This window comes from Gasterosteus aculeatus, chromosome 8 (genome assembly GCF_964276395.1).
Source record: "Gasterosteus aculeatus chromosome 8, fGasAcu3.hap1.1, whole genome shotgun sequence".
Classification (NCBI taxonomy): Eukaryota; Metazoa; Chordata; class Actinopteri; order Perciformes; family Gasterosteidae; genus Gasterosteus; species Gasterosteus aculeatus.
In genome coordinates this window covers 6,576,911-6,604,551 of record NC_135695.1, presented here as the reverse complement: position 1 = coordinate 6,604,551, position 27,641 = coordinate 6,576,911, and the positions used below count along the sequence as shown (strand labels likewise).

The 27,641-nt window shown below is 44.1% G+C and overlaps 1 protein-coding gene across 4 annotated transcripts; it reads left to right on the top strand.

Annotated features, from left to right (window-relative positions):
• The first annotated feature begins 800 nt into the window (after nucleotides 1-800).
• Nucleotides 801-25,898, top strand: mylk4b (myosin light chain kinase family, member 4b). 4 transcript variants are annotated; one of them, XM_040184664.2, is made up of 14 exons: nucleotides 801-1,030; nucleotides 5,791-5,934; nucleotides 18,838-18,919; nucleotides 19,253-19,643; nucleotides 19,792-19,988; nucleotides 20,788-20,893; nucleotides 21,588-21,681; nucleotides 22,246-22,355; nucleotides 22,439-22,580; nucleotides 22,872-22,942; nucleotides 23,055-23,183; nucleotides 23,295-23,526; nucleotides 24,187-24,235; nucleotides 24,357-25,898. In XM_040184664.2, the coding sequence occupies exons 2-13, from the start codon at nucleotides 5,791-5,793 to the stop codon at nucleotides 24,223-24,225; spliced, it is 1,737 nt and encodes a 578-aa protein (XP_040040598.1). In that variant the 5' UTR covers nucleotides 801-1,030; the 3' UTR covers nucleotides 24,226-24,235; nucleotides 24,357-25,898. The 4 variants fall into 4 exon arrangements, with proteins under 4 accessions (XP_040040598.1, XP_040040597.2, XP_040040599.1 ...); XM_040184663.2 differs by having other exon boundaries at nucleotides 854-1,030; nucleotides 5,685-5,934; XM_040184665.2 differs by lacking the exons at nucleotides 801-1,030; nucleotides 5,791-5,934 and adding an exon at nucleotides 8,318-8,695.
• Nucleotides 25,899-27,641: the final 1,743 nt, after the last annotated feature.

Genomic DNA, 27,641 nt, shown 5'->3' with positions numbered 1-27,641 from the left:
CTGCTCAAACTGATTAAAGCTGCTATTCTCAAAATGTTTTCATCAACAACAGCTCAAGTGACAATACGCGTGTCATGGTGATGAACCCAAAAAGAATTATCACCCGACTCTCCTGTTTTCATTTGTTTCCGGGCCTGCAGCTGAGCTCCTTTGGTTCAGTCCTACTGCTCCGTGCAGTTGGCGGTATCCACGGCAGGCGTTGGTGTTTAAGAACTTTACTTAACGGACTGTAAATTCGCCAGCAGCACAGACAGAGTGTGGCTGGCCGATGAACATAGTGAAGCATTTGACAACTAACGAGACATAATTCTCATCTGCAGTTGGTGGAGAATTATTTGGCCTAGAGGAATGTCCATCTTACTCCATGCTATTGCTACGTTTATAACTTGGTGATAATGTTGCTTGTTTCCACGGCTTTCAAATGAACCAAATAAACCAGTTGCCGCTGGTTGTTTTTCTTTTTATCAGTAACACAAACAAGGATAATACTGTCTTAAAACTCCTCATTCCAGCAGCCCTCTCTCCCCCCTGCTGCAGCTCTTCTCCTCTCTCAGTATTCCATCGCCACTCTTTGCACAGACACATGGCACTCTGGCGTGCCATCCGTTCCATTATAACAAGCCACATTCCCTGGTACGCTACCTCCACCCTGTTCCTGCTTGTGGTCCTTGTGTCCCAGAGCAGACCCCCTCCTCTCTCACACCCACTCCCCCCCCCCCCCCCCCCCCCTCACCCCCCCGGCCCCCACTCCGCCTCTGGTGCTTATCCCTGGATGTCTGTGGCTCCCGGCGCAGAGAGCCACAAGCAGCCAGAGATTCCCGATGAGCTGTCCCTCCTGATCCGTCTGTCTGCCACACTGGATCCATTGCGTGTAGGGAGGCAAAGGGCTTCCGGCGCCAGGACCTAATAAAAGCGAATCGGTGGAGGACGATAGGAAACCTGGAGAGTCTGACTCCATCACACCCACGAGAGACATGGGAGGAAAGGAGAAGAAGATTTTGGTGATTTCGAATGCGCCCAACTACCAAGGGTGAGTCTTTCTTTGCAACTACATGATCAATATTTTCACCGTTGCATATGGAAATCGATATTCCTGACCTGCCTACGCTGACTCTCCGCAGAAATGTAAAGCGTTCTTAAACCATGTTTTGAATTCTAGCACCTTCTCTTCTTGTGGTGTCAGTTACGCACAGTGTAGGGTGCCACTTTTCCTGTTACCAGGCGTCCTGATTTATTCAGCCCATGTTTGATCTGGGTTTAGCTTGAAGTTATATTTGAAAAAAAAACAACAAAAACTTTTTAAATCTTAAATATTTTTGGGCGGGAAGATTTTTACTGCTAACTGACAGAGGACAGCGAAGACATGGGAGAAAGAGAAGGTGGAGGAGGGTACGACGCCGTCCGGAAACAAACTTGTATGTTGCAGTTATGTGGAGAATGCTGCAACCACTCAGCTACACTTGACAAGTGGCACTTGTCATTATAGTTTTCAAGTGCTTCAAATTGAGACCTTCCATGTCATACTTTGAGGGCTGATTGACTAGATGTATCTGCGCTAGCTCAATAAACTGGGCAAGAACAGCCATATGTTTTTCACGGGAAGAAAATAAGGTCGAAAACACCTCTGGTTCTCACATGATTTGGGTGCAAAGCAGAATGCAAAGCCATCTGCTGTGAACTAAAATAAGAGCTCTGCTTTGTTCCCGGCGAAATGGAAAAGTACATTGAGTGGAAGTTCTACAGTTACACTCTTCTGCAAAGGTTGGCAAGTTGTTGTCAGTGTGACGGATTGGAAGGACTGTTGGCACCGAATGTGTCCGTCAGGACACGAATGAGTGTGTGTATCGTCAATTACTTTACAGTTGGTGTGTGAGTGCGTTTGTGCGTTTTGTGAGAAGCCTGTGGGGAGTCACTGTGCTTATGCATGTGTTTATTTTGTGCATAGTGCAAATGGCACTTACAGCAAGGTCGCCCGGGTTCCTCAGCAATCTGAGCGTGTCCTAAGAGAACATTCTAAGAGAACATCTCTCTCATGTGTATGTTTGCATTGGACTCGGTGACTTTGATCCCGACTTGGCTCCGGCCCTGGTGAAAGCCGCTGCAGGCTCGCGGGCTGGAAAGGAGGGAATGCCGAGTTTAGACGGGGAAAAATAAACCTGTTGATCACTTGATATTATCGTGTTGGCGTCATCACTTTTAAATTGATGCCCATTCATTTAGGGAGATCCCGAGGTCACTTGAGTACCCCCACTAATGAAGGAGAGCACACTGGTGAATGTGTTTGGTGACTTTAAGTCCGTTCTTCTTCTTCTGGTGAATGAGGCTGCAGTGGAGCAGTGTGCCCGTTAGCAGGTCTTATTGTGTGTTTGCTGTACTTTGCTTTGCTTACGTTGACTTAGTTGAGACCATCCACAATTTGGGGTTGGATGATAATGTTCTGTGTATGCTGGTCTATTCTCTTCCCTGAGCACACACTCAGAGACCCCCCCCCCCCCCACCCCACACACACACACACACCCACACACATTCCTATGGTTTACAGGCTTTGATGGTTGTTTCCATGCGATTACTGAACCAGGACAAGCGAGGCCCCTGAGAGTGGGAGAGATAGCGCCCTGGAGTGAAGACTGTCCACTCAAAGCCCCCCCCCCCCCCCCCCCCGCCCCCCACCCCCACTCAGGCCCTCCGGGACGACGCTCCCCGGCATGGCCTGTTACCTAAAAAAAGCCCCTTGATCTGCCCTGTTGATTCTGTATCATGCTCACATTTGAAGACGAATCCCTGGCAGAGTTGGGACATATTTGGAGACAAATGGACACAAGCCAACGTGCATGCTACAGACTGCGCGTCTCCCGTCCCCAATTCATGTTATCTTAGCTGAGAGCGAAACGACTCCTAGAAGCAGATTTTCATTTTGGAACATACCACATCAAGTTTAAACTGGGCATAACTAGCTCATGTTAGGGTTTCACTCACCACGCGTCATTGTGCCCTGTTCAAGTTTGACCTGTTATCCTACACAAGGCCAGATCAGAGCTGGGAGCCCCCCTGCTGTCCAGATCATTGTCATCGCTAAAGAATCAGGTCCCCATTTTTGAAGGAACTATCGTTTCATTTACAAAAATAAGCGTTACATCAGTTAAAAGGAGCAGACATGCTTTTTGTGTATTGTCTTGCCACTGTACTGCTCCTGTCTTTAGTGCCTCTCTTTTTGACGCCCTCCTTTGTTCCCGGCCTGTTACAATTAGCCCGTTACAATAAGCCCACAACTATTAACAGAATCCGAGACAGCATTTGGCTTCAGTCCTGAACATGGCGAAACTATTTAACAGTGACAAAAACATTGTGATGATGCCTCCTCCGTTTAGCACGGCTGTCATAATGACCACCTGCTGTGCATATGGATTTAATATCTTACATTAATCCCCGTGGGGAAGTTATTCTCTGCATTTAGCTCTTCCCACACAGTGTGCTGCCGTAAAGGCGCCAGGGGAGCGGTTAGTGGTTAGGTGTCTTGCTCAAGGACAGGTAGCAGCCGGGGTTTTGAACTACAAACCCCGAGGGTTACAGCTCACTCTCTCTACTCCACGCGCCACAGTCGCCCGCGATGAATGAATGAATACGAATGAATATGAATAGGTAAGGTTGTCATTTTGCTAATGTGGGAACCTTCTCTTTCTTCTCCCCCTTTTAATCATCTGAACATACGCTTGTGGACTTATTCAGGCTTCTGGGGCCTCCGTGATTCAGTGCTGCTTTAAGAGCTATGAGACTCATGCGTGGCTTCCTATCGGTTACATGGAGGGATTATGTTGGAGAAGACAGATAGGAAACCCCCCAGACGTTTTATAGAGGTGGATTACCAAGGGCCGCCGAGCTAAGTAAATATACACAAACTACAGCATTGCTTGGACATTGATGCTAAAGCTACTGGCATGCATGAAGAAATAAAACACAGCTACGTGCCATAGACAATACCCTATTGTAAGGGGGTTTAAAGCAACAACCGCAATAAGTCCAAGTGACCACTATTAAAAGCAATATATGAAGCTTTTATTCTTGTCTGATGGTTTTTCAGCGAAGTGTGTTATCCATTTCTGGTGATAGCGTGCTCCCTGACCCTCGCCCTTTGCTACGGAGCACCCAAAAATAAAGCCCTTTAAAGTGTGTGACCTGGGTCAAGCTGCCGCTCACGGGGTTGGGAGTCGTCTGATCTCCAGCTGACTCCGTCACAACAGGCGCACATAAATTTAAAGAACAGGCGGGGTAGTGGTCAGGTTGGACACTTGTTGTGTCCCATAGTGAGTGGTGGAGGAAGTACTAAAGATCACACTTGTTTACCAGTAAAATCTACTACTGTATATTTTATTTATTATAAACATGTGCCTGTAACATGTAACACAGTAACATTTAAAAAGATTAAAGAGAATACCTTGTCATCAACGCAATCATTTAAATGATTCTCTACCTCCAACCAATCACCTTTTAATTACAAACATGGATCTGCACAGTTGGTGCATCTGCATTCCAAACCCATTCCCCATATCGGTTTGGAATTAACTAAATAAATCATATAACGTGTAAATAAATCACAATGTCTGACATAAAAAAAAACGTGACAGGTGTTTTGGTTTCAGGATTGGTGTTGAAATCCAACCCTGAGATGCGGAAGAACGGCTCTGGCTGCAACACAGTCGGACTCATGCGCTGTGCTGAAACTACTACTACTCACTCTACTCTGACCTCTGTAATTGTCAAACAAAATGCAGGACATTTACACTCTGGAGGTATAAATATCCCCCGTGATCCTCCATGACTCCCCCAGAGGCTCAACAGGTAGAGAGAAGCAGAAAACCAGCTGTCACCCGCATGCGTCAGGCAGGATTTCTTCAGCACATCATCAGTCATCCCATTTGGATCAGACATGCTGCTGCCCACCGGAGGGCTGGGTCCAAGCACATGGGGGGCCACCGCAATTTCAACATTGCATATCAGGAGTGGGCAATTAGATCAGGCATTTTGCAATACTGTTTTTGCTGTTCCAATTTTTGGGGGAATTCACTGACCCCAAAAGCATCCATATTAGTGTATCTATAAATCGTTTCTCAATTTTCTCTCTTAAATCGGGCTCTAATAAAGATTTTTAAAATGATCTTGGTTTTATTTTTAATCATCAATTATTCAGCAGAGAATTTCAGTTTAAGGTCTTCAAATTGCTTCTTTGGTTGAAGAAGCTTTACAAAACAAAACATATATATATGTTATGTTAACTCTTAAAGTGAGAAATCAAAAGAGGCCGGAAATAAGTTAAGCTTGGAAGCTTTACATAAACGACTCAATTACTTTTACTACTTTTACTTGAATTATGAGAAAACGTACTTACAAAAACCTTCATCTAATTTGTATTAGCAGCCCATTAAAATTCCCCAGAATCCCAATGCTTCAGATAGCTTTTTTTAGCCTAATTCAAACCTGAATACATTACATTCATAAAGAAAGCATCAAAATAATAGTAAATATATCATCAAATATTCACACTAAAAAATCTGGCACCAGATGTTTTCATGAATATTTTGTGTGAAAAAGTTGTTGTTGATGGTTGCTGTTGTGTGGATGGATTCATGGGGAATTTAAAGATATATTTTGGAGGACAGACATTAATATACAGCTTGTTGTAATTTCAGGTCAGACAAGACTTTGTGTAATGAGTCGGTTTGCGACAAGAAGAATGTCAAACTCACGTCACCTGCTGTTCCTCCCCCAATGCCCATGTCCCCCATCGTTGAAAAGATGGAGGGGCTGAAGGCCATCCGCAACCGCAGCAACAGCCTCCGTCTGGGCCGACTGGCCTTCTACCGACACCTGGAGAAGGTGGAGACCATGCGCTGCTTCTGGGAGCTCAAGCACGTGGAGCTGGAGGGGGCGAACCAACAGGTAATGTGCACGGCCAAACCGAGTGGTTTGGAAACATGGATAACTTTCCCATTACTCCCGGTTGCTTCCTTTTATTGTTCCTCCTTTAGATTTCTGGTGAAACACAACGTGTAGCAGACATTCTAACCAACTGATGACCTGAGTATCAACTCTGTCACCCAATCGCAATATTTAACTGCATCCACTTGATCGAATCTTGAAATGCTCATTTCGACGAGAAAAAACATTCGGCTAAAAAGCGCTAAATCTTTTCCAAAGAATGCAAAGGTGTTTTTAAAAAACTATTCACCGGCAGTAAAAAGTATGTCAGAAAAATGGGCAATAGAATGGGGAAGGCCTTTTTAGTGCCTCTAAGTTTTTTTAGGTTAATGACTCTGAGTCACAATTAGCAGTCTGTGCTCGGCGGCAGGAGGAAGACGGGAACTGAAATAAACCACAGCAAACTATTCTGGTTCCCTGCACCTGTCTGCAGGGCCAACGTGCACCGGCAGGTGGAATAAAACAAGCTCACTAGAGGGAGCTGCAGATCTGTTGATGTCTTATAGTCTGTCTGAATCTCCTCTGCACACAGCGTGCCTCTCGCGCGCACACACACACACACACATACACTCACCGTACAACACAGACTGATATGAATGTTTGCTGCTTGGTCAACGCACACAGATCTGGTCGCCACAAGATGGCGGCCCTGGGCCAGTTGGCTTAGCTCATTTGGGAGAATGAATGCAGAGGCGTTTCACGCTGCTACTGTATGTGTTACAGTTAAAGTCAGTCATCATCCAGAGAATATGTCATGTATTCAGTTCAGTTAGTGTTACTCCACAAATATATTATGTTCCACAAAACAACCAGGCAATCATGTAGGTTGGCTCACCATATTTATAAAAAAAAAAGGTACTAAACAAACCTTGTGCTTAATATTCAATGAATTAGACGTTTTTACACTGAAGCTTTGAGCAGCGATATTACATCACTAGATGCATATCAACTCAGATCAGACCCGCATGTCTGGATTCAAACACCGGGCTAGGATTGATATTGAGGAACTAAGTGTCCATCGGCGAACGCAAACATGTATTTGCGTTAATATACAGTACATAAGTGATTGAAAAGTGTGAAGTTGAATGGGAGTATGACAGTTTCTCTTGTGTGCTTACCAGGTGGTGTGTTTTGGCTCACTTGTTATTAGACAGCTGCTTTTTCAGTCATTACCATCATTTCCACAGTTCTATAATGTATAAAATATAACCTAATCTGGTGACCATTGTTATCTGCTGTTCTGTTTGATGAAGCCTGAGAAGTGTTTTCATGCTCAGGATTCCGTCTTTTGTCTTTTTGTCCGACCACATACCAGCGGTGTGTCCGCAGGGACCCCCAGAGAGCACCGGGGGGAAACCTTCCAACCTTCCGGTTACACGGGAGGCGCCGTGAGCAAATCAGCTCACACCTTTCTCTCTATGTGTGACCTTTGACCTCAGTTGCGTCTTTGCACCAGCACGCGTTCCCTTGCACTTTTCCTCTCTTCTGCTCCACCTCCTCTCTCCTGGTTCAAGGACAACACACCGCTCCACACGTCCCAAACATGGTGCATTAACATTACCCCGTTACTCCGGCCACGCTCTGAGCCGGGGTTCTCCTCAGATTCCCTCTTATCTTTCCCCCCCACGGGGGGTCCGTGCTGCGTTACCCCCCTTTGACCTCACCCGCCCCCCACCTGCTGCTGCTTGTTTAATCCAGATTGTTCATGGCGTGAAATACTTAGAGCAAATTCTTTGACAATCTGCTAGAAATGATTATTTGACGTATAATATGTTTTTTGTAGAATTACTCATTTTTCTAGATCAATGCGGCAATGCCCAACAGCAATGACCACTCTGCAGTATAATGAGACCTCTGCTGTCCTCTGCCGACAGCACAAACAGAGAGGATCTGTTCCTCTGTGTCCGTTGGTTGCTCCTTCTGAACATACTGTACCAGTCAAACTTTTGGACACATTCTGAGAAAGTGTGTCCAAACTGTGTTTGTATGTTTTTCACAATTCAACATCGGAATTTAGCCATTCATTTTTGTCTCTCTCCCATCTTTCCCATCTCTCCCATCTTCGTCAGTCTCATTTTTACTTGACACCTAAGCATTTCACCAATGCTCGGCCATCGTCCCGGGTCTGCCACGGGCGAAGGGACTGCCTGGCAGTTATACTTAGGAGCACGCATGCGTGCGCCGAGTGCTGTGTCTGAAGTTAACAGATACCTCAGGGGTCTCACTGACATGCCTGCGTGTGATTCTGCGTACAGCAACGACAACCCGAACCCAACACCACCTGCCCAACACCACCTGTCCCCTTCTCGTCTCAGAGGCGGCATGTTCTCTCCTTTTAGGTCCCGGGGTGGGAGGCAGGGAGGAAGCCGGGTGGCGGGTGAATGGTCGGCTCAGTGGGCAGGTGGCTGGACAGCAACGACTCACTGTTCTCGTACGGGTTCGAGGCTGAACGCGCGATGCACAGCGTGAGCCGCAACATTGCATAATCAACGCCCCGTGCCAACAGCTCGTTGCCCGAGAAGCATTCTCAAAATACAGACAGCCCTGTACAGGCGGACAGCAGAGAGGCAGGAAGGTTCCCATCATGGAGAACGTCCTGAGGGATAAAGACATTTGGATATTAGGCAGCGTGTGTGTGGTGGCCACTTTCCTGTGGGGACGCCTGTGGAAGCTATTCTCCGCCAAGAGGAAGGGAAGGACCGCAGCGTCCGCAGGCGTACAGGTAACAAAGCACGACGAGGGGGGTCCCTGCGCTACACGTGGGCAGCAGAATGTGGGAAAGCGCCCGACGGTCATTGACTCTGAATGAGCAGCAGAGCGGTCGGTGAACGACGTAAAGCGAACCCGCGGTTTGTTGCACGCTGGTGTCGTGTGGAGCATTATAGCTGAGCCCGACCAGCTGCAGGCCTGCATGAACCGGAAATTAAGTAAAGGGATGTCACCACATTATCACCCCTGCTAACGCCGCCTGAACGCCAGAGGAATTCAAACTAGATAGTTGCTTCTCTCTTTCAAGGTTTTCACCGTTCTGACCAAAGCTGTTTTTAGCTTTTAGCCTTTCGCCCGAGAAGTTGTGTTTACGTGTTGGTTTGTGTGTAGACGGTAGAACATGTTGACAGATTAAAATGATATTTGGCCAAGCGCAAGGCGATTACGATTACTCAGAATGCGTTCCACCACGTGTACATACACACTAAACACACACATTCATTTTGCACAACCTCATACATGACATGCCAACACGCCCTTGTCGGCGTTAAAGTAAGATCAAGAGCAGAATTCAGAAAGAGGAGGACACTTTGATTAGCAACAAATTAACAGATTTAGAGGACTGGAGGCATCGGAACAGGTTTTCCCTATCTGGCTACTTACTGAACCATGATTTTGCAGCGAAGCCCTGGCTGGTGGAGCCGAGCATGCATCAGCTGCACACATTGCGTTTATGCGGCTTGATCATCATACTTTTGACTTTTGAAAGAAGACCCTGGACAATCCGAGCTCAGCAATGCTGGTTTCATCTGCGGGTGTCCTGGTTTCTGCTTTCACTCTGAGAAGAGGTGTGTTTCTGGGTATGTAAACAGGTTAACATCTTTCTGAACCCTAACTAATCAGCTGAGGAGTCCATGAGATCTTCATCAAATTGCTGTTGCCTGGAGCTGCTGAAGTGAACCGAACATGTCGCTTTGACACAACAATGCAGCACCAATAGTTTTTGGCAAGTAAAGCGTCCAGCTGTAGCCGGCATGTGAGCACGGGACAGCCAGTGGAAAACTTTACATCACCTTACGTGCGTCACACTTGTCACCAGCAGTGACATCTAAATTCTGTTCAACAGCACTCCATTCACATGAGACTCGGACTCTAGGCTGCTGTCACGACCTGGCTCGTGGGCCCCGTCAAAATAACAGAAGAAGAAGGGAATTGCAGACTGCACGTATAATTTATTTGTCATTCCACAATAAAAGCAAAAAGGGACGCAGCTGCAGTGAACAAAGTGAAGAGGCTCACGCAAGAAAACCAAGATAGTGAGGACTGGGGAAGACGAGTCTGGCCAGTGTCCAGTAGCTCCTCCTACCATGCGCCTGCAAGACAGGACACGCACCCCGAGCAGGCCCGGCTCGATGCCAGGGGGCCGTCACACTACCCGTGTTATGTTTGGTACAAAACAGATTATTATGTTAACGTAATTCACCAGAAGTAATCGACTCCTTATAAAGTGTGAGAGCAGTTGAAGCCTGTCAGTGTCGGCTCAACGGTCTTCATACTACTCAGTTTCTAATTCCATTCATCACTTCTGCTACACCACACAGTTTGTTCCAAATGGGTCAACATATCGTGATGTCATGTTGGTTTTAAGGAGAATATAAGGGTGTTATATATATATGATAGGTCAGACTGTTCTCAGGAACGTTGAAGGTTGCAGAACAGGTTAATTGAGTGTAAGTGAGCTCTGTCCGAGGTGCTGAAACAACCCGTCGATCAGTGGACTTTCAATTAACGATAAATCGAATTCCAGACAAAGCTCCACTAACCTGGACACACGTGAAGGACTTTCTCCTTCAGCTGCCGGTTTGGACACAAAACACCAGCCTGCAGAAAAACTAAGTGACAGTGATAGTGAGATGGGTTCATGAGAGTGAGATCAGGTGGAGATTCTCTTAATATCTTTCAGTGTTCATGTCCACGCAAAAAAGAAGCTCATGATTCAACATGACTAAACAGCTTGATGCTGATGTTGAAATATCAATTGAGTTATTCAGTGTAGCATTACCAATATCATCCTCACAGATCACACTACTTTATTTTTAGATTGTTTTATGTTTGCACGTTTTGCAGGGTTGTGTTATTTATATGCGTCAGCTGTGAAATGGGGGATGTGAAAAACTAAGACAAGTTAGCTTCTGCTTCAAAATCATGAATCGAGGTCCACTGTTGAGCACGCGAATGTACAATGTTGTTTTTATTATTAGTGATAATTCTGACTCAATCATCAGCTATTCAGTGTGTCTTACTGTACATTGGTCAGACACACACAATAATATTGAGGGAAAGTAGACTTGAGTTGTATTTTTTATCACCTGGACTTGCGTGTCTCCCTGCATGTGTCTTTATGTGTGTCCCTGCGTGTCTCCCTGTGTGTCTCTCTGGTATGAGGACTCCGGGGGATCGTGTTGTTTTTGCCTGTACTCCACTGGCCTCGTGGTTGGTGTCTCCTTCCCGGCGTTTGCGTAACTCATTAACAGCCTCGTGCCGATACATCAGGGTGGCGTCTGATTTACACACGCACACAAACCAACTCACACACACACACACAGGAGTCAGCAAATTAGGCATCACTCCAACATGATACTATAAAGAGATAAGCTGTCTGCGCGAGTTGATTTGATCAAATTAAGTATCAGTGGCTGGTTTTCTGGCTCTTTTCTTGGAGAGGTCAGATGTAGTGACTGAGGACAGGAGGACATGTTGTTGAATTACATTTTAAGAGAGACATGAATCTACACTGGGTGGTGTTTATGATCTGTCACCATGTAGGGTCAATCTTACGTGGCAAACATTAACTGTTTGGATTTGTGTGAATAGTGCGTGTGTCTGTGTGTGTGTCTGTGTGTGCGTGTCTGTGTAGAGGTTAGTAGGTCAGGGTTCAAAGTAACCAGAGAACAGCCGAGCATGAAACTCAAATGCCCAAATGCAACCCTTTTGCTTCCAGGTCCCAGGTAGTCTTCAGCATGTGGAACTGGAAGAGGACTCCTGGGCCGGTGGCTCTGCTCTGCCACCTTGTGGTAGTAAGAGACAAATGCAACACCTTATTAAAGTTAGTTTGGTTTATGATCTTCCATGTAAACAAATACACTTTACATGGCTACAGACATTTTTACAATTCATAGCAGATGTTTGCAATATTTTCAAAGAGAAAACAAAAGGTTCACGAGGAACATCATGCACACCGTGCAATGTATGCAACTTAAATATCATGCAACGTGAATGTTGCACAAATTGACCAAATATCCATGCAATGCAATCCTAGATAAACCAATGCAGGCAATTATAAACAGTAAACAATTAATAGAGAAATGGATCATTACAGTAATATATCTATGTACTTGTTTAATTCATGAATTTCTTCACTTCTTTATGAGTAATACAATTTTTCCCAAGTTGCAACTTTACAACTTTCCAGTTTGTGTTGACACTGTGACACTGAGAGGCTGGGGGAGAAATAAGATCCGCTGCCTAAATCCTCCACTAAGCCCCGCTGACTTTTTGTGTGTAGTGTTTGTGTGTGTGTTTGGTGGGGGGGGTGGTGGGATTGACAGTCATTCCACGAGGTCAAAGGTCGAAATTTATCCTGAATCCCCTTTCGAACACCAGGCCCAGTTGTTTTCATGTTATATAACGCTGCCCCCAAACAGGAAACTCACGATAACCGAGGGAGGGGGTTGTTGTGGATGTATTTAGAGTCTGTGCACATTCTTGTGCCACTTATGTAACATGCATGCAGGCCCTCCTCAGCACTAACAGACATGTTTGACAAACCCAAGATGATTTCATTTTCAGACGTTAACCGGGCAGATAAATGTATGCATACGATTTCTTAAAACAGCTTGGAAAGTATTAACTCCTTCAGCCACAAACATTTCACTGGCACGACACCATCTCGGTCTCTTTAGTAATATTTGCATGGCATCATTATAAGATGCTTGTAGTCTCTGTAGGCTTGCTTTTTTGTAATTGGACCACAAGTGTGCAGTGTAGAGTGGTGTACAATAACCTCTAAACAGAGACATCTTCACTCCATCTGTACACTGCATACTTGCGTCTCTAGGTAGATGAATATTACAGATTGATCTGTGCAAGCATAACAGGTTAAGAAGTCCCCCTTTGTGAGATTGACCAGTTTAGTAGACACTTATTCCATTGCTAGTTAGTGCCGGGAGATCTTCAACATTTATTAACATGGAAAAAGGTATATGATCAGTTGTTGCTGCCCCATAAAAAAAGCCCATACACCCTAATGAGGCATGTGCATCAGCTGTATTTATACAATGGTCCAGCCATGACGTAGTGTGCCAGGCCTCACTGATATATGTATAGCTGTCTGTAGGCAAAAGCACTTGACAGTATCAAATGATTATGTTTACACAACTGAGCCATGTGATTGGCAAATAATGAACAGTTGTCTGAGATCTACATTCATATCCCCAATGACCTATATACTATAGTATTATCTTGAATATAGGAATTGATGAAGGCAAACCTATTTAGATATTCATCCTAATTGTGTGTATAGATATTTAGAATGATAAATGTCTTATCATGGTGAGTCAAGCTTCTTATTCCATGAAATAGCCACACCACCTGGTATGTCAACCCCCATGCAGCTTTATCCCCGTCATCCTGCCCACACGCAGGCCATGACAGTTAAATAATGCCCACAGCACCAGCAGGCACAGCGCAGTGAGGTCAGGGTCTGACCCGATGACTCCCACCTTGCACGGCTCATAATAGCGCCCCGTGTGGCCACAGCTAAGGGGTGCACATTTCATCAACCTCATTGCATTCAGCAGATACTTTAAAGGAGCTGAATCTGCTGTGGACAGTCTCAATCTTTTGAGAATGGACTTCACTGGCCAAGTTTTTCTTTGAAGGAACACAGATGAAGTTTCAGTATCCAGATCTGGCAGAAACCTGGTAGCAAAGACACTCACCAACTTGGTCTGGACCGTTTTAATGCTGCCCACAGCTGCGGCCCCAACAACAGGCAGAACGTTGCCGGGGAAACAGTACCCGATCCTTTCTCTGTCACAGCCCCCCTCCGATCCCCCGAGCGCAGGGCCCGGCCACGGGACCCTCTTCAGAGTCCGGTCCAGGTCCGAGGGTCCATCTAGTGCAGCCCCAATCCCCGCACCGCCAGAGCCCAGGGCCCCAGTCTCCAACCGCACAGCGCCGCTGACGCACCTGTGCCACCGCCGAGAGTCAGGTCAGCAGTGATGGCACGAAAGTCCTCGACCACATCCGCTTGTAGCTGCATTGGCTGCTTCAATGATCAGATCTCAGTGTGCAACTGCTCCATTCTCCCCAGCAGAGATTCCGTACACTCCGTGATGTACATATTGGCTTGTCTATTGCCAACATTATAAATGAATAAATATGATTGTTATCAAAATTAGTTTTACCTGCGTTTTTTGCTTTTATTGACAAGCCAGAATATCTGTAATAAAAAGGCCTTCTGAAAATGATAAACGAATGAAATAAAAATATATTGTTTCTGGTGCTAATAAAAAGGCATAAAACAAATAAGCAAGTACGCAATTGCAAGTGCATCCCTACTCCCACTTTTACAACCTAGTATTTGGCCCTTTTTTGGCCCCTGAAGGGAACCCGCTGGATACGACTGTGGAGAAAGACAGGCTTTACAATGCATTCATTTGAACGCAATTATTCTTGGTCTCAGTAAGGCCGTGTGTGTGAGTCATGATGATGGTACGGTGGATCCTTTGTGGCCAGGGATGCCATCTGGGGGAGGGGCGTGGATGATGCAGGGATCTGAGAGCTGGACCAGTGCCGCGGGACGGGCCAGAGAGTTGTTGACTTTAAGTATAGCATTCAAAGTGCACAGTACCCCAAAAGAGAACATTTGGCTTATTTTATTTTGGGTGTGTTTTCCAGCACCACTGGTGTTGTTTTCACTTGAGTGAGTGTCGGTGTGTGTTTGTGTCGTCGTGGCAAAAAGAAACCACGATAGAGGCTATTCAGTGAACTTAAACTGGTGTATTTCTGTCCGTCTCTGGACAGATTCTATCAGCAGGTCAAAAACGTGTCAGATGCAGAAACTACGTACGAAGTGGTTAGTTGATATCTTAACGACAGCAGGGTCATGTGTGGTCCAAGCAATTCAGCAGTGGGGGTGAAATAATTCCTTTCTATGAAAGACGTCATGGACGCACAAGCTTTTTCCTCAAAGTCTGTCCGGTGAACAGTACAAACTAGAGGAGATGATATGGAAATAGCCAAGTACCTGCACTTCAGTAAATGTGCTTACTTTCCAACTCTGGCTTCGCTTCCGCTTCTGCTGGCCAAACTACAGCATTGCTTTGAATGTGGACTCAGAACAGAGCCTCTGGTGTGAGGCAGGAGTTTGTCTAAAGTCTATTTTTGTGTCTCTGAGCTAAAGCTTGTGTCATCCATGTCGTCCAGTCCATTGCACTGTAAAGATATCGGATTACTGGACAGTCCGTGGCGCTGGAATAACTAAGCATTATGTATTATCTGTGTCTTTCTGATGAGTAACTCTATATGTGCGGTGAGAGTGGCGAGGCCCCGTCACTCTCATTCCTAAACTCTGCTGCTGCACCGCGCCGGCGCCTACTTTGCTGGATCAGCCTTCTGTCACAATTTCACACGACTTGTGGTTGTGGCGAGACCGATATAAGTAAATTACAGAGGAGGTTCGGTGCGAATACGGCAGGGAATTCCCTCACTGAGGCTATTGTTATCCACATGGGGGACACATGAGTGCGTTGTGACTTTATACCACAGACTCTGGCCACAGGGACAATACAACACAAGTTTTAAAGCCAATGTTTCATACTAGCAATAGATCCAATGATGTCACGTGGCTTCACATGACGTCACTCCAGAGTGAGATTTGTAACTATTAATGAATACTACAGTTATAGTGTTAATTTTAAGGTTATATTGTGTTTATAGCTAGTTTGACAAAAAGGAAATGAATCCGTTGCACTTGTCTTGTGCAAAGCGCAAAAAGCTTAACAGCAACATATTTTTTCTCAATATAACATATTATACCTTTTCCTTTCTTAACGAGAGATTCACTTATCTGTCAATTGTGAGTGAAGAGTAGTTTCTAGTAAATCTGTTCACCGTGATGTCTCAGTATAATGACTAGGAACTGACATATATACTGTATCTATTTGCAAAGATACGTATTTGTCCTGTTGAAGACATTGTTCACAAATTCCAGGCAAAGCGGCCCTTTAAACCCCTGCATAGGGACTGCACTGTGCTCTTGTCAGGCTCTTCCTGATATCTTTCTGGGAGCAAGTATTGAGGCGCTTGTCACACGTGTCCACTCCAGATATCTGTGTGTCGAGACGTGGAAAAGCTTGCGGACAATGCACACAGTCAGCTACGTCTCTTACGTGTCTGTTCATGAATTTCAGTGTGTATCTGCGTCAGTTTGTCCCGCTCTGCATCAACAGTTCAAGTGTCAGTGGCATCACCTGTTGTCTTGTCCCTCCGGTTGCACGGATTCATTTTGGAAACGTTGGTTTCAAATAAACTAGACTTTTCTTCTTTGCATAAATGCAAAGTGGAAACCTTATTTTACTACTTATCCCAGTCCTGTGACCTTCTTTGCATGTCGTACATCTCCCTTTTTTCACTCCATTTCTTCAATATTCTTTGTAAAATAAAGTAGAATAAGGGATTTTAAGTGGTTTTAAGTAGTTTAAGCATTAAGTATACATATTACATTTGTGCAAAATGCTATAATAAGTATCCAAAGAAGAATTACTATTACTTTTTTTGAGGGAACAACAAATACATTTTGTGAACTGTGTGGCACTGGAGGAAGTTGTCCTTTTTTTTATTGGCTGTACATTTTATTTGTCCGTCATATTTCAGCTCCAGATTCTTGGGATTCTGACACCTGACTGAAGAGCTTTTGAAGTGTCTCAAATGTCACATAGCGATCGTCTCAAGCATCTCCCCCTAACCTCCATCCACCCCGATTCCACACCAGAGCCCCCCCGGCTCTTATCACTGGCCACTTACAGGGCCTGACGTCCGTGGGGGGCTGCGCTTTATTTTGGAGTGCAGCCATTTGCTATTCTTAAAACTCAGTGGTGCAGTGCCGAGGGAGAGCTCTCTGTTCTCCCTCCACTTCTTTTTCTTCTGCTCGTAGGCGTCGTCCAGTATTATGTTTCTTGTCGCAAGCAAAGGGAGCGGACTTGATTAGTGAGTGGGAGCTTCTTTAGTGTGTAATTGCGAGGAGACCTTGCTTCACATCAGTCATGAGCTCCAGCCTTGTCAACTCTTTAGCCAAGGTCTATGATCCGAATCCTCTTCATGGCCAGAAGGCCGGTGGAAGGAGGCTCTCTCTTAACGGATCAGACAAGTCCCAAGCCTCTTCGCCGTCGCCTTCCTCCCCTCACGACGCAGCCCTGCGCCGCGTGGAGAGCCGGATGGACTCGCTGAGCTCTCAGATGGAGCGCTTGCTCAGCATGCAGCAGACCGTCTTGACCCGGCTGGATGGCCTGTCCCTGGACGTCAGGGGCATAGGTCGGGATCTGGCACTGATGCATGAAGGCGGCGCTGGGGGGAGACGCGGCTCTCGGGGTCAGGCGGCGTGCGGAGAGCTACATGGCACCGTTGAGAGGGCCAGCGAGCAGATGGAGAGTCAGGGACGCAGGCTGGACGGGGTGGAGAGGCTCGTGGAGGGCACCCAGCAGGTGATCAGCTTCATTGGGGAGGTATTGAAGAGCTCCAGGCTCGTGGAGCTGCTGTTCAAACAGCCCGGAAAGAAGGCCGGCAGGAAGGTGAGAGACGTCACACGTGAGGTTTTCCAAAGGCCTCAGAATCGAGGGTTTTTTCCATCTGCTGTTCTGTTCTCATCTCCGACGCGCGGTACTTTGAGGAAGCTGCAGCTTCTATTACTGTCGGCTCTGTCGCCAATGTCGACAGAGTGAGAGGTCTAGTTTCGTTGTGAACATAACTACAGAGGCAGTAAGTGCTGTTTGAAAGGCTGCAAATCATCTAGATGGAAAGTATGACCTGTCTGCAGTGACTTAATAATTGGCAGACTTTAAAACCTGAAGATTTTGCTGGTAAAATACGTAAAGAGAATCTTTTTCAACAAGGCCTTTAGATGCCCTCTTCGAATAACAAGTTGGCAGTCGTCCCTCAATGTTCTGATATGACTACATACCTATCTATTATTAGCTGCGCTGCACTTCAACATGTCATTCTCTGTTATGTTAAGTAATTTTCCTCTGTGCAGTGATTGTGGTTTGTCTCAGAGGTGTGAATGATTAGAGTCAGACTGGATATCTTATCCAAACCGTGTCTAAATCAGCACAGAAGCGGATTGGACTCCATCTGAACAGGCTCAGTTTAGTCCGGCAGGTTCTCAAGCATTTTGCACGTTTGCTTTTCTTAATCTCTTGGAACAGTAATGAAACTGTGCAGAGCATCGCTGCATAGCTTTCGCTTCCTTGTTTTTTTGGGACAACAGAGTACGTTTGCATTTCAATTGGAATATTTTGAGTGCTTGAATTCGGCTGATTTAAAGCTATTTTTAACGAATGCGGTGAAGCAAGCATGAACAGACAGATTGAATGGCACAGAAACCGCAGCAGGGATCAGCTGAATGTCTTTGCTACCATTCTGTAAGGTGTCTGCTTTGATGCTGCCCTCTTGTTACAATATGTAATCACTGCACAGTAAATGAGGCAAAAGGCAAATATAGCGGTTTCCTGTGTTGTGCATCACGTCATTTGCTACGGATGATATTTGACCTTCGAACTTTCTCCTGAAGGAGGCATCTACTCCGCACAACATCCTGCTTGAGTTACAGGGTCAACCACAGCAGCGCTGACAAACACTTTGGATTGAACTCGGAGTAATGTACAGATGAAGACACATGAGACCAGTGCTAAAAAAATCTGAGCTTTCACGCCAACCTACTTGGAAAAAATCAATATAACGTCTTTGTTTTTCCGAGCTTCACATATAAATTCTCTGATTTATAATCTGATTTTTTATTTCAAGTTTTGTCCAAATCTGTCACTTTGTAGATCTATTATCTGAAGCTTGATATTTGTTTCTTGTTTCTAAAACCAGGCAAAAGATGACAAGGATGCAGCCAAACTGAGCCAGAAGGGCTTAAAGGCCCAGAAGAAGAGGAGACCTGCAGACACGTCTGGTAGGCTCAAACAGGAAATAACTCAATCAGATGAGATGTACACAGCACCTGCATCATTGCACATCTGCTGGATTAGATATGGACTACAGCCCGACCAATACTGGATTTTTATGCCAATTTAAATTTTATATTATTAGTAATTATATTTCAGCAGACCTCTTGAGCCCTTTGTGAGCTCAAAGCTATTAAAATAAATTACATAAATATATACTATACTATTTGATCTATGTCATCCATTCTCAAAATACGTTGAATCCAACACATTTTAAAGTTTAATCAAATGTACACAGTACATGTGGCTTACGGTTATATGCTTGTTTTTTCCCACGTCAGACACTTCCTCGCAGAATGAGCCTGTGCTGCAGGAGCAGGTGGAAAAGCTCAACAGGCAGAACTCTGAGCATTCCCATGCAAAGGCCGAGGCTGGCAATCACAAGGGGGAGGACAGGGGAAGTGGGGGAAGAAGACAGGAGTCCGTCGGGCTGATCCTGGACGGACCACACACCTCTGCTACCAGGTCAGAGGACAGGAAGAAGGTCACCAAGGAGATAGAGGAGGAAAATGCAGGGGCGGTCTTTGATGACTCCGAGGAAGAGGAAGAGGACAAAAGGGCGGAAGAAGGGACTGGAAAAGCGAAGGGTGATGGGAAGAGTTCGTCCAAATCAGAAAAGGCGCCGAGTATCATTGTGGATATCTGCAGGAGCTCTCTCCAACCACAGGACAGGTAATTATTCTCCAATTACAGCTGATGCCACAATTTCTTCAACAGAATAGAACACTAGACAAAATAACTGTTCTTTATCAATTTTACTCATCGAAGAAGTCAGCGATGAATTTTTCTTTTAATTTTCATGTGATGTGGCCACTTGCAGTAAACCTCGTGTCACAGAAGAGGAGCTGGGGAAGGACGACCTCAAAGAAAGCCGAGTGGGAGACAGTGAAGTGGAAAGGGGTGAGGGGCCGGGGGTTGAGGGGGACGCGCATCAGGCTTCCAAATCTGAGGAAGTAAAGGCCGAGGTGGACGAGGAAGGGAAGGAGGCAGAGTCAGCAGTGAAGGAATTCATCATTGGTAAGGCATTGTTTACAGTGCATGAGACAGTCCAAAAAGACACTTTGGGCATATACATAGTTTTACTTTTTATGACGCATAACCTTCAATTTAGTTGAGAATCAGGTTTGTAAATATTTTTGCCACAATAAGGATAAGTTAATTAGTCAGCGAGTTTTATTTTGAAGCTTAGACCCGTGTCTTTTTTTATAACCATATGAACTGTTTTTTTGGTTGTGGTCGATAGGCATCGATGCATTACTGGCTTGATAAATAGATTAAACCTGATTCAACATAATCTCAGTACCTGCTGATTGCTTTTCCCTGTTCGGGTATACAACTGAGCCAGAAAAAGTTCCAACAGATGTCTAAAAAAAGAGAAATCAAAAATGTTTCCAGTCAAATAAAAAAAAAGTTGTGAAATAGTTCAAGCACACGCCGGTAGTTCAGACTGAGCTTTGATCCATTAATGATGTGGACTCCATGCCTCACTGCTCTGGACCCGTTTGAGTTGAATCCACTTTGTGTTGCTCTCATGTGTCTCTCCGCGCAGACGCACTGGTTGTTAGTCTGTGACATTTAACTTTTCGTTCCTCACTTTGAAACAGTTCCAATATTATAACACCACGGCTGCTTGAGCGTCACTAACATGTCAGCTGCCGCAGCTGGCAGAACCAGCGATGAGACTTTGGCATTCTGCTATTTTGATCCAATTCATTTCTGGGGAACGAGGCGTCTTCCTCCGAACTCTGTTTCATACTTTGTTTTCAGCAACAAAAAACTATTCACTTCATTTGGTCTTCCTTTATGGTTTCTTCAGAGGCGAGCCCTCCACCATTGGCACCTTTCGACCACCGCATTGTGACCCCCAAACCCCATCAGATAACCAGCTACTACACCATCAACAGAGACGAGGTCCTGGGGGGGTGAGTATCTCTGAATGCCAGGCTCTCAAGAGTTGGTCTTAATTTGGCTCTGTTCCGCACTATTCAACACATCGGCCCTCTCTGATAAAATAATACAAGAGCCTGTGAGAGTCGTCTAATCGTTTTTTTGAAAAAAGGAAAAGTTATTTTTATTGCCCCTCTAAAGGGCATTTGAATTAGTGCCTCTGGGGGCTCTTGTGAAATGGCGGTCCTCCTTGATGTAATAGACGAGTGCTAAATTCTGCCTCCCAAGCAGGAGATTACCCCTCTGCACGCAAGCACATTGTTTAAATTACGGACATAATTGCACAGCATGCAGCTTTAATTACTCCATGACGGAAGGTGCAAGTAATAATTTTCATGATGTCTTTGTTAATCGACTATTGTTTACAAATTACAAAAGCCTGGACCCCAACATGTCATCTTAAAATGATTTAGTCCAACCAACCAATCCTACTTTGATATAAAATAAAGATGATTTTAGTTTGAGATTTTGGCACTAGCAATTATTTCAAATTTGACCATTCCTTAAATTATCACAAAATGTTTCTTTGTAATTTTGGTTAGTTGCAAGTTTATTTCAACTTGTGTTTTTTTATAAATCTAATTTCTGGGATGGTTCTTTTTCTTCTACTGGGCCAGTAGCAAGAACATGTGCTTGACTCTGCTCTGTGGTTTACATTACCTTCATCAGGGGGCGTTTTGGACAAGTCCACAAGTGCCTAGAGAACTCGTCTGGTTTGGTGTTGGCTGCCAAGATCATCAAAGCCAGGAGCCAGAAAGAGAAGGTGCAGGAACGATTCACCAATGAATGCTGAATACGTAGAAGTTTACAAAGACAGTCGAATGGATGGGCACTTCCATCTTTGCACCCGGAGGTTTAAAAAAGATCAACGGCACAAAACGTTGTCGACATTTTTGTATCTTTCTTACTTTGAGTTGACCAAAGCTCTGAGAGAGGACAGATATCGAACCGTAGTTCTGTGGTTGCATTGTTATCTGAGATGTTCAAATGGCTCACATTGCTGCCAGTGGTCATCCATGACAAAAAGAACAAGCCCAATACATGACACATATAGTTTATGCCACCTGAACAGGCACCTGATGACAACATATCTTAGTTTGTTCATTAGCTGCATCATCTCTTACCCTGGAAAAAAGTAGGTATTTCACATACAATTGGCCTTTTGGTGGTTTGGTGAAAATCATTGGGGGTACAACCTTCAAGGTTGCTAAAATGTATGAATCTTCTTCTAATGATTCCCAGCACATTATGTGTGGACCCTTTATTGCAGTGTTGGTTTCTCCCTGACTTGTAATTGTCTCTTCCTTTTTGTCGGCTTTTCTCTCAGGACGTGGTGAGGAATGAAGTCCAGGTGATGAACCAGCTGAACCACGCCAACCTGATCCAGCTGTACGCCGCCTATGAGTCGCGCTATGACATCATCCTGGTCATGGAATAGTAAGTTAGGGCGCCTGCGTTCGTCTTGGCGTATTTGTTCTCTTTTGTCGATACAACAAACTGACAAGCTTTGGTTATTGTAGTGTGGAGGGAGGAGAGCTGTTTGACCGCATCATTGATGAGAACTACAACCTGACGGAGCTGGACACGGTGCTGTTTATACGCCAGATCTGTGAAGGGCTGCAGTACATGCACAAGATGTACATCCTACATCTCGACCTCAAGGTAAACCGACTTCAACTTAGAATCTTGTATTCTCAGTAACATCCCACTTAATTTCCCTGCGCTTTTTAATCAAACACCAGGTTTCTTGTTGCTATCTTCCCAATTATCAGGGTTGCAACTACTATAATGGCCATTCATTTTAATATATACATATTAGTTAAATTCTGTCAAGTAACATCCACACGTGGGTTTTAATGGGCTTAGATACAAGTGGCGGAAAAATCCACTCCATACTTTTTATTACTGCCATTTGGTGACCCTTTATAATCCTCCTCTGTTGTTCCATTTCAGCCAGAGAACATTCTTTGTGTCAGCAGAGCAACTAACAAGATTAAAATCATTGACTTTGGCCTGGCCAGGAGGTAAAATCTTGCTCCTATCTACTTTTCAAACCTTTGTTAACTGTCAACTTTCATAACATGACCTTCTCAGCCAGTAGATATAATTCGCACGTGTCTGGTTGTCCTCTGACAGGTATAAACCCAGGGAGAAGCTGAGGGTAAACTTTGGAACACCTGAATTTCTCGCCCCTGAAGTCATCAACTATGAGTTTGTTTCATTCCCCACTGACATGTGGAGTCTGGGCGTCATCACTTACATGTTGTGAGTTGTGATGACTCATTCACAAACACATATGTACATGATTATATATAAGTATATGTAGCCTAAACGTTTGTATGTATATATATACATATATGTATCCTCTCTGTTAAGGCTCAGTGGATTGTCTCCGTTTCTGGGGGACGATGACAACGAGACCTTGAACAACATTCTGGCCTGTCAGTGGAACTTTGAGGAGGTGGAGTTCACGGACATCTCGGACGAGGCCAAAGAATTCATCACCCTTCTGCTGGTAAAGAGCAAGAGCTGGAGGATGAGCGCCACAGAGTCCCTTAGGCACCCCTGGCTGTCAGACCGGAGTCTGCACTATCGACTAAATCAGAAGGTAATGGTTGAGACCACCATAATGTTAAACAGAGCTGTTGTGGTCAGAGCTCTCAGGATTGGACGTAAAACGATGCTAATCAGAGCTCTTGCTAATCCTCTGTGGGGGATATTTTGGTGGCACATACTTTTATAAGTTGCATTATGTCCGTCAAAAGTTGCTTTTCATGCAAATAAAAAACTATATTTGAAGCCTAAAAACAAGTTAAAATGAATCATCATCATCAAACATGATGTGTTTTGTGTTTTGTTGCACACTAGTCTGTAAAGAGGGGACAGGGACCACCACAACAACTCTGACCATCGAAAGGTTTTACAATAATTCCAGACTTTTATGAATCGGTGTATTAGTGAAGATACAATCTGGACCTGGATCTCTCTTTTTTTTTTTATACAAAAGAGACCATGTACAGTTCAAAAAATAAATGGCACCATTTGTCCATTGAAATAATATGAAGAAATAAATACACAATTCAAAGCTACACAATAGCACATCACGAATGCATCTGTGTTACTTAAAAGTCATAATTCCATATGCAAAACCTTTGTCATAGCACAGCAACAAACATTATAAATAAGTTAAAAAGATAGATAATAGAGAAACCAGTGTTCATCAAGTTTTTTGCTGCATTGCACTAATTCCACGATCCTCTCATTGCAGAAAAACAAGTGCCACTCCACACATGTTCCTTCTCCATAGAGCCAGACAGGTAAGACTGATATTTTCTACTACTTAGTGATTCATCTCACAATCAAAAGCAGGGTTTCTTCTCCCGACTGCTGACTGCAAACTTAAAAACTGGAATTTGCCATTTTCTATGTCCCTTGCAGAAACACTGTGAGGCCCTCAGCATGCTGGAGCTCAACACTGGACCAATGGCGACGTACCTGTATGGCGACTGGAAAACTACTCTCGCATCCTCGTGTTGGCTTCGCAGCTTGTAGTTCTGACCCGAGTAGTGTAGAGCCCGCAGGAGAAGAAGAGACTTTCTTAACACTGCCGTTAAGTCACATATCATCTAGCTAGCATGAGTGCTAGCATGCTTTGCCGCAGAGCGCGAAAACGTCCTCCAGAACCGGCCCTTATGGTGCTGGGTAGAGCGAATCTGAAATATTAGACACTAAAGGCCTGATATTTGACACTCCCATGACTCCCACATGTAGTGAAAAGGGAAGAACTGAAAATCACCAGATTAGCATCAAACAGACACTGTTATTCTCCCTCTGACTGTGAGCAGTTCGTCACGTCGTCATGGTTTGTTGCATGCTTTGCACTTTTTTCCGCAAGATTTAGCAAACAGCTACAATAGACCGAAAGCTAGTACTCAATTAATATATTTTTGTGAATACAGATATATATATATTTTTTTTTTCCTTCATTTAAGTTACAAGTCTTATAAAATGTTATTCTTTCTCGAGCATACAGTTTAAAAAAACACTTTTGAACTTGGTTGAGTTGAAGTTGTAGTCACGCCACATTAATTTATTTTGTACAGTGTGTAACACAACACCTCATACTCTCATTCCCCTGAAGAGTGAAGATATCTCAACGACTGAACACTTTCGGGTTCGAGCCCGCGTTTCTGGTACATCTTCTCTGTAGACCGGGTTGCCTTCTGTTTGCGTTCACGCCACTTTCTGGCCTTTGCTTTGGCAGTTTGCAGTAACCCTCTCACCTTCCATGAAGGCACAACGAGCAACAGAATACTACCTGTCAATAACTCCTCATTATCACTGGAGTGGATTGTTATGACATCTGACTGTACGTGAAGGCAAAGCTTCTTCATTCAAGACGGGATTTCTTTAAGGGCAGACAAACAGGATCTGCACGTACTGCAACGACAAGAGCGGTGGTGATAAAAGATTTATAATCTACAACCTGTTCTTTCTAAGGCGCGGGAAGTCGGATGAAGGTTTATCCCTCAGTTATGGTGGCTGCTCCACTTAGAAATGAAACGGCTGTGTGATCTTTAATACTTGTTTATTTGAATATCTGATACCGTTTTCCAAGTTTTCTAGTGTACTAATGAGACATAATTAAATGTAGAATTTGAATAAGCAAATAAATAGAGCACAGAACATGTTTTCTTACAGTGTATTTCTTTTGCTACATTGAACATTAAATTGTTTGGCCATTTGCATGAAAATAGCACTTAGTTGTAAACATTCAAACAACTATCCACTCACACCGGGACTGTGTGAATGTTTTTTAGTTTATATGTTATGTCTACGCACTCAAATCAGCAGAAATATTTTAAAAACGCACATATTGATATGTAGTCAATCCCACTTCATGTATCAGTATGTTGCTTCCACAATAAAAGTCGAATACGACAAAATTGCTATTAAATTAAGTGAAATGCAATGTGAAAATACTGAAGCATGTGTCCTTCTTTCCCACTGTGGAGGCTTTCAGTTGTAGAAGAGCAGTTTAGACAGTTTGCATAACTGTCCTGGCCTATAATATATCCTGTCACTCTTATTTAATTTGTCATTCTGAGAATTGTACAGAAATATTGGATAGACAATATTTATTCACATGTAATAAGGTGACTTGACTCATCCTCAGTGTCACCAGGTCTTAAAAGCACTGAAACTTAGATACTGTAGAGAGGCTGTTCTCAACAGAAAAACAACAGGATTAGTTGAGATTAGGAGAGTAGCTGTTTATCTTTTGATTGACATTACATGTCATTTAGATAACCTTTAATAAACGCATTTCAACCATAAGGATACAAACCCAGAAGAACAAGAAACACGAAAGTTCATGGTCATCAAATACGCCGATTTACAACTTCCTTTAGTCAGTTAGTCAATTCCCATAGTCAGCAAGGCAGCCGGGCCCAAGGATTTAAAACAACAAATGTCTTTCGCTGTTACAAAATGCATAGTATTTTTCTGGGAAATTGTTAAGTGTGGAGCTAGCTAAAAACATCAGCCTTCAGCCTCTGCCGGTCGGAGCTGGAGCCAATAAATATCCGTGACTATAGACAAAAACAGCTTTTACGTCAGTGGGAAAGGGCCTTTAGACTGTACTGTGATCACACCTCCCATCATGCTGTGAACTCTTGGAAGTACAGCGGCGTGAGAGTGCTTTCACAGGCTACTGATACTCTTAGCTGGAATGACTTGTTTTCATACATTCTCAAGTGTACTAGAATAATAGGCGATATGGAGCTGCTCCCAACGTTTGATTGCTCCTTTTAAGATAGTGTTTCAAGTTAAATGAAAAGAATTCCTCTATCCGGGTCAACATATCAAGTTCTGTTTTTTAAAATTGTGTTTACTTTGGCCTGATGACAAGTCAGTTATACCAACACAAAACACAATGTTCCATACTGTACGAAAGTATCATTAACAGCATCTGTATTCATGTTGAGAGCCCTCAGGCCTTGACCTACAAAAGAAACACTTAAAGAGACAACTATCAACCAATAAGAGACTCAAACGGACCTTAATAGGAGGATAATAATGTAAACGCAAGACTGGAGACCTGGACAGTTGCAAAAAAAAATGCCGGGTAAAGATTTGGTTCACAGCTAGGTCAACGAATCCAGATCAAACGCCAAAAGGGGGTTGGAAACAAGAGTCATAAAAACTGGCAACCTATAACACAGGGAGAAATTGTTGGAATGTTAAATACGGACAAAGAAAAACAGTGATTGTAAACACACAAGAAGTGAATTACAAAATAAGTACTTTTTTTATTCATATATCTGCATTTATAATATCTGCACCAATAATTAGTTCCCTCTGGACCATTGAGCCTATGGGGGTTTGAGCCACGCTTCCACCTCTGTTTTTCTGGTGGTCTAAACTGATTGATTGCCTGCCTGCTTCCTCAAAGACCTGTTACCTGAAAATATGCCTCGCCACTTTAAAATCCTTTAGGATTCCCTCTGACAAGCATTTTCCCCTGGAGGCAATTACCCACAAGACTTCTTCTAGCCTCCATCTCACATGTTATTGTTGGAATGCTTTGAAGCATGGTGGTTGTATCTGATGTTGGTTGTATCTGATGGTGGTTATATCTGATGGTGGTTATATCTGATGGTGGTTGTATCTGATGGTGGTTGTATCTGATGGTGGTTGTATCTGATGTTGGTTGTATCTGAT

Coding starts and splice junctions, on each gene's coding strand:
- mylk4b (XM_040184661.2), top strand. CDS start 17,010: ATGAGCTCCAGCCTTGTCAACTCTTTAGCCAAGGTCTATGATCCGAAT. Junction 17,535..18,837: donor GAAAGAAGGCCGGCAGGAAG/GTGAGAGACGTC, acceptor TTCTAAAACCAG/GCAAAAGATGACAAGGATGC. Junction 20,894..21,587: donor AGAGACGAGGTCCTGGGGGG/GTGAGTATCTCT, acceptor TACCTTCATCAG/GGGGCGTTTTGGACAAGTCC.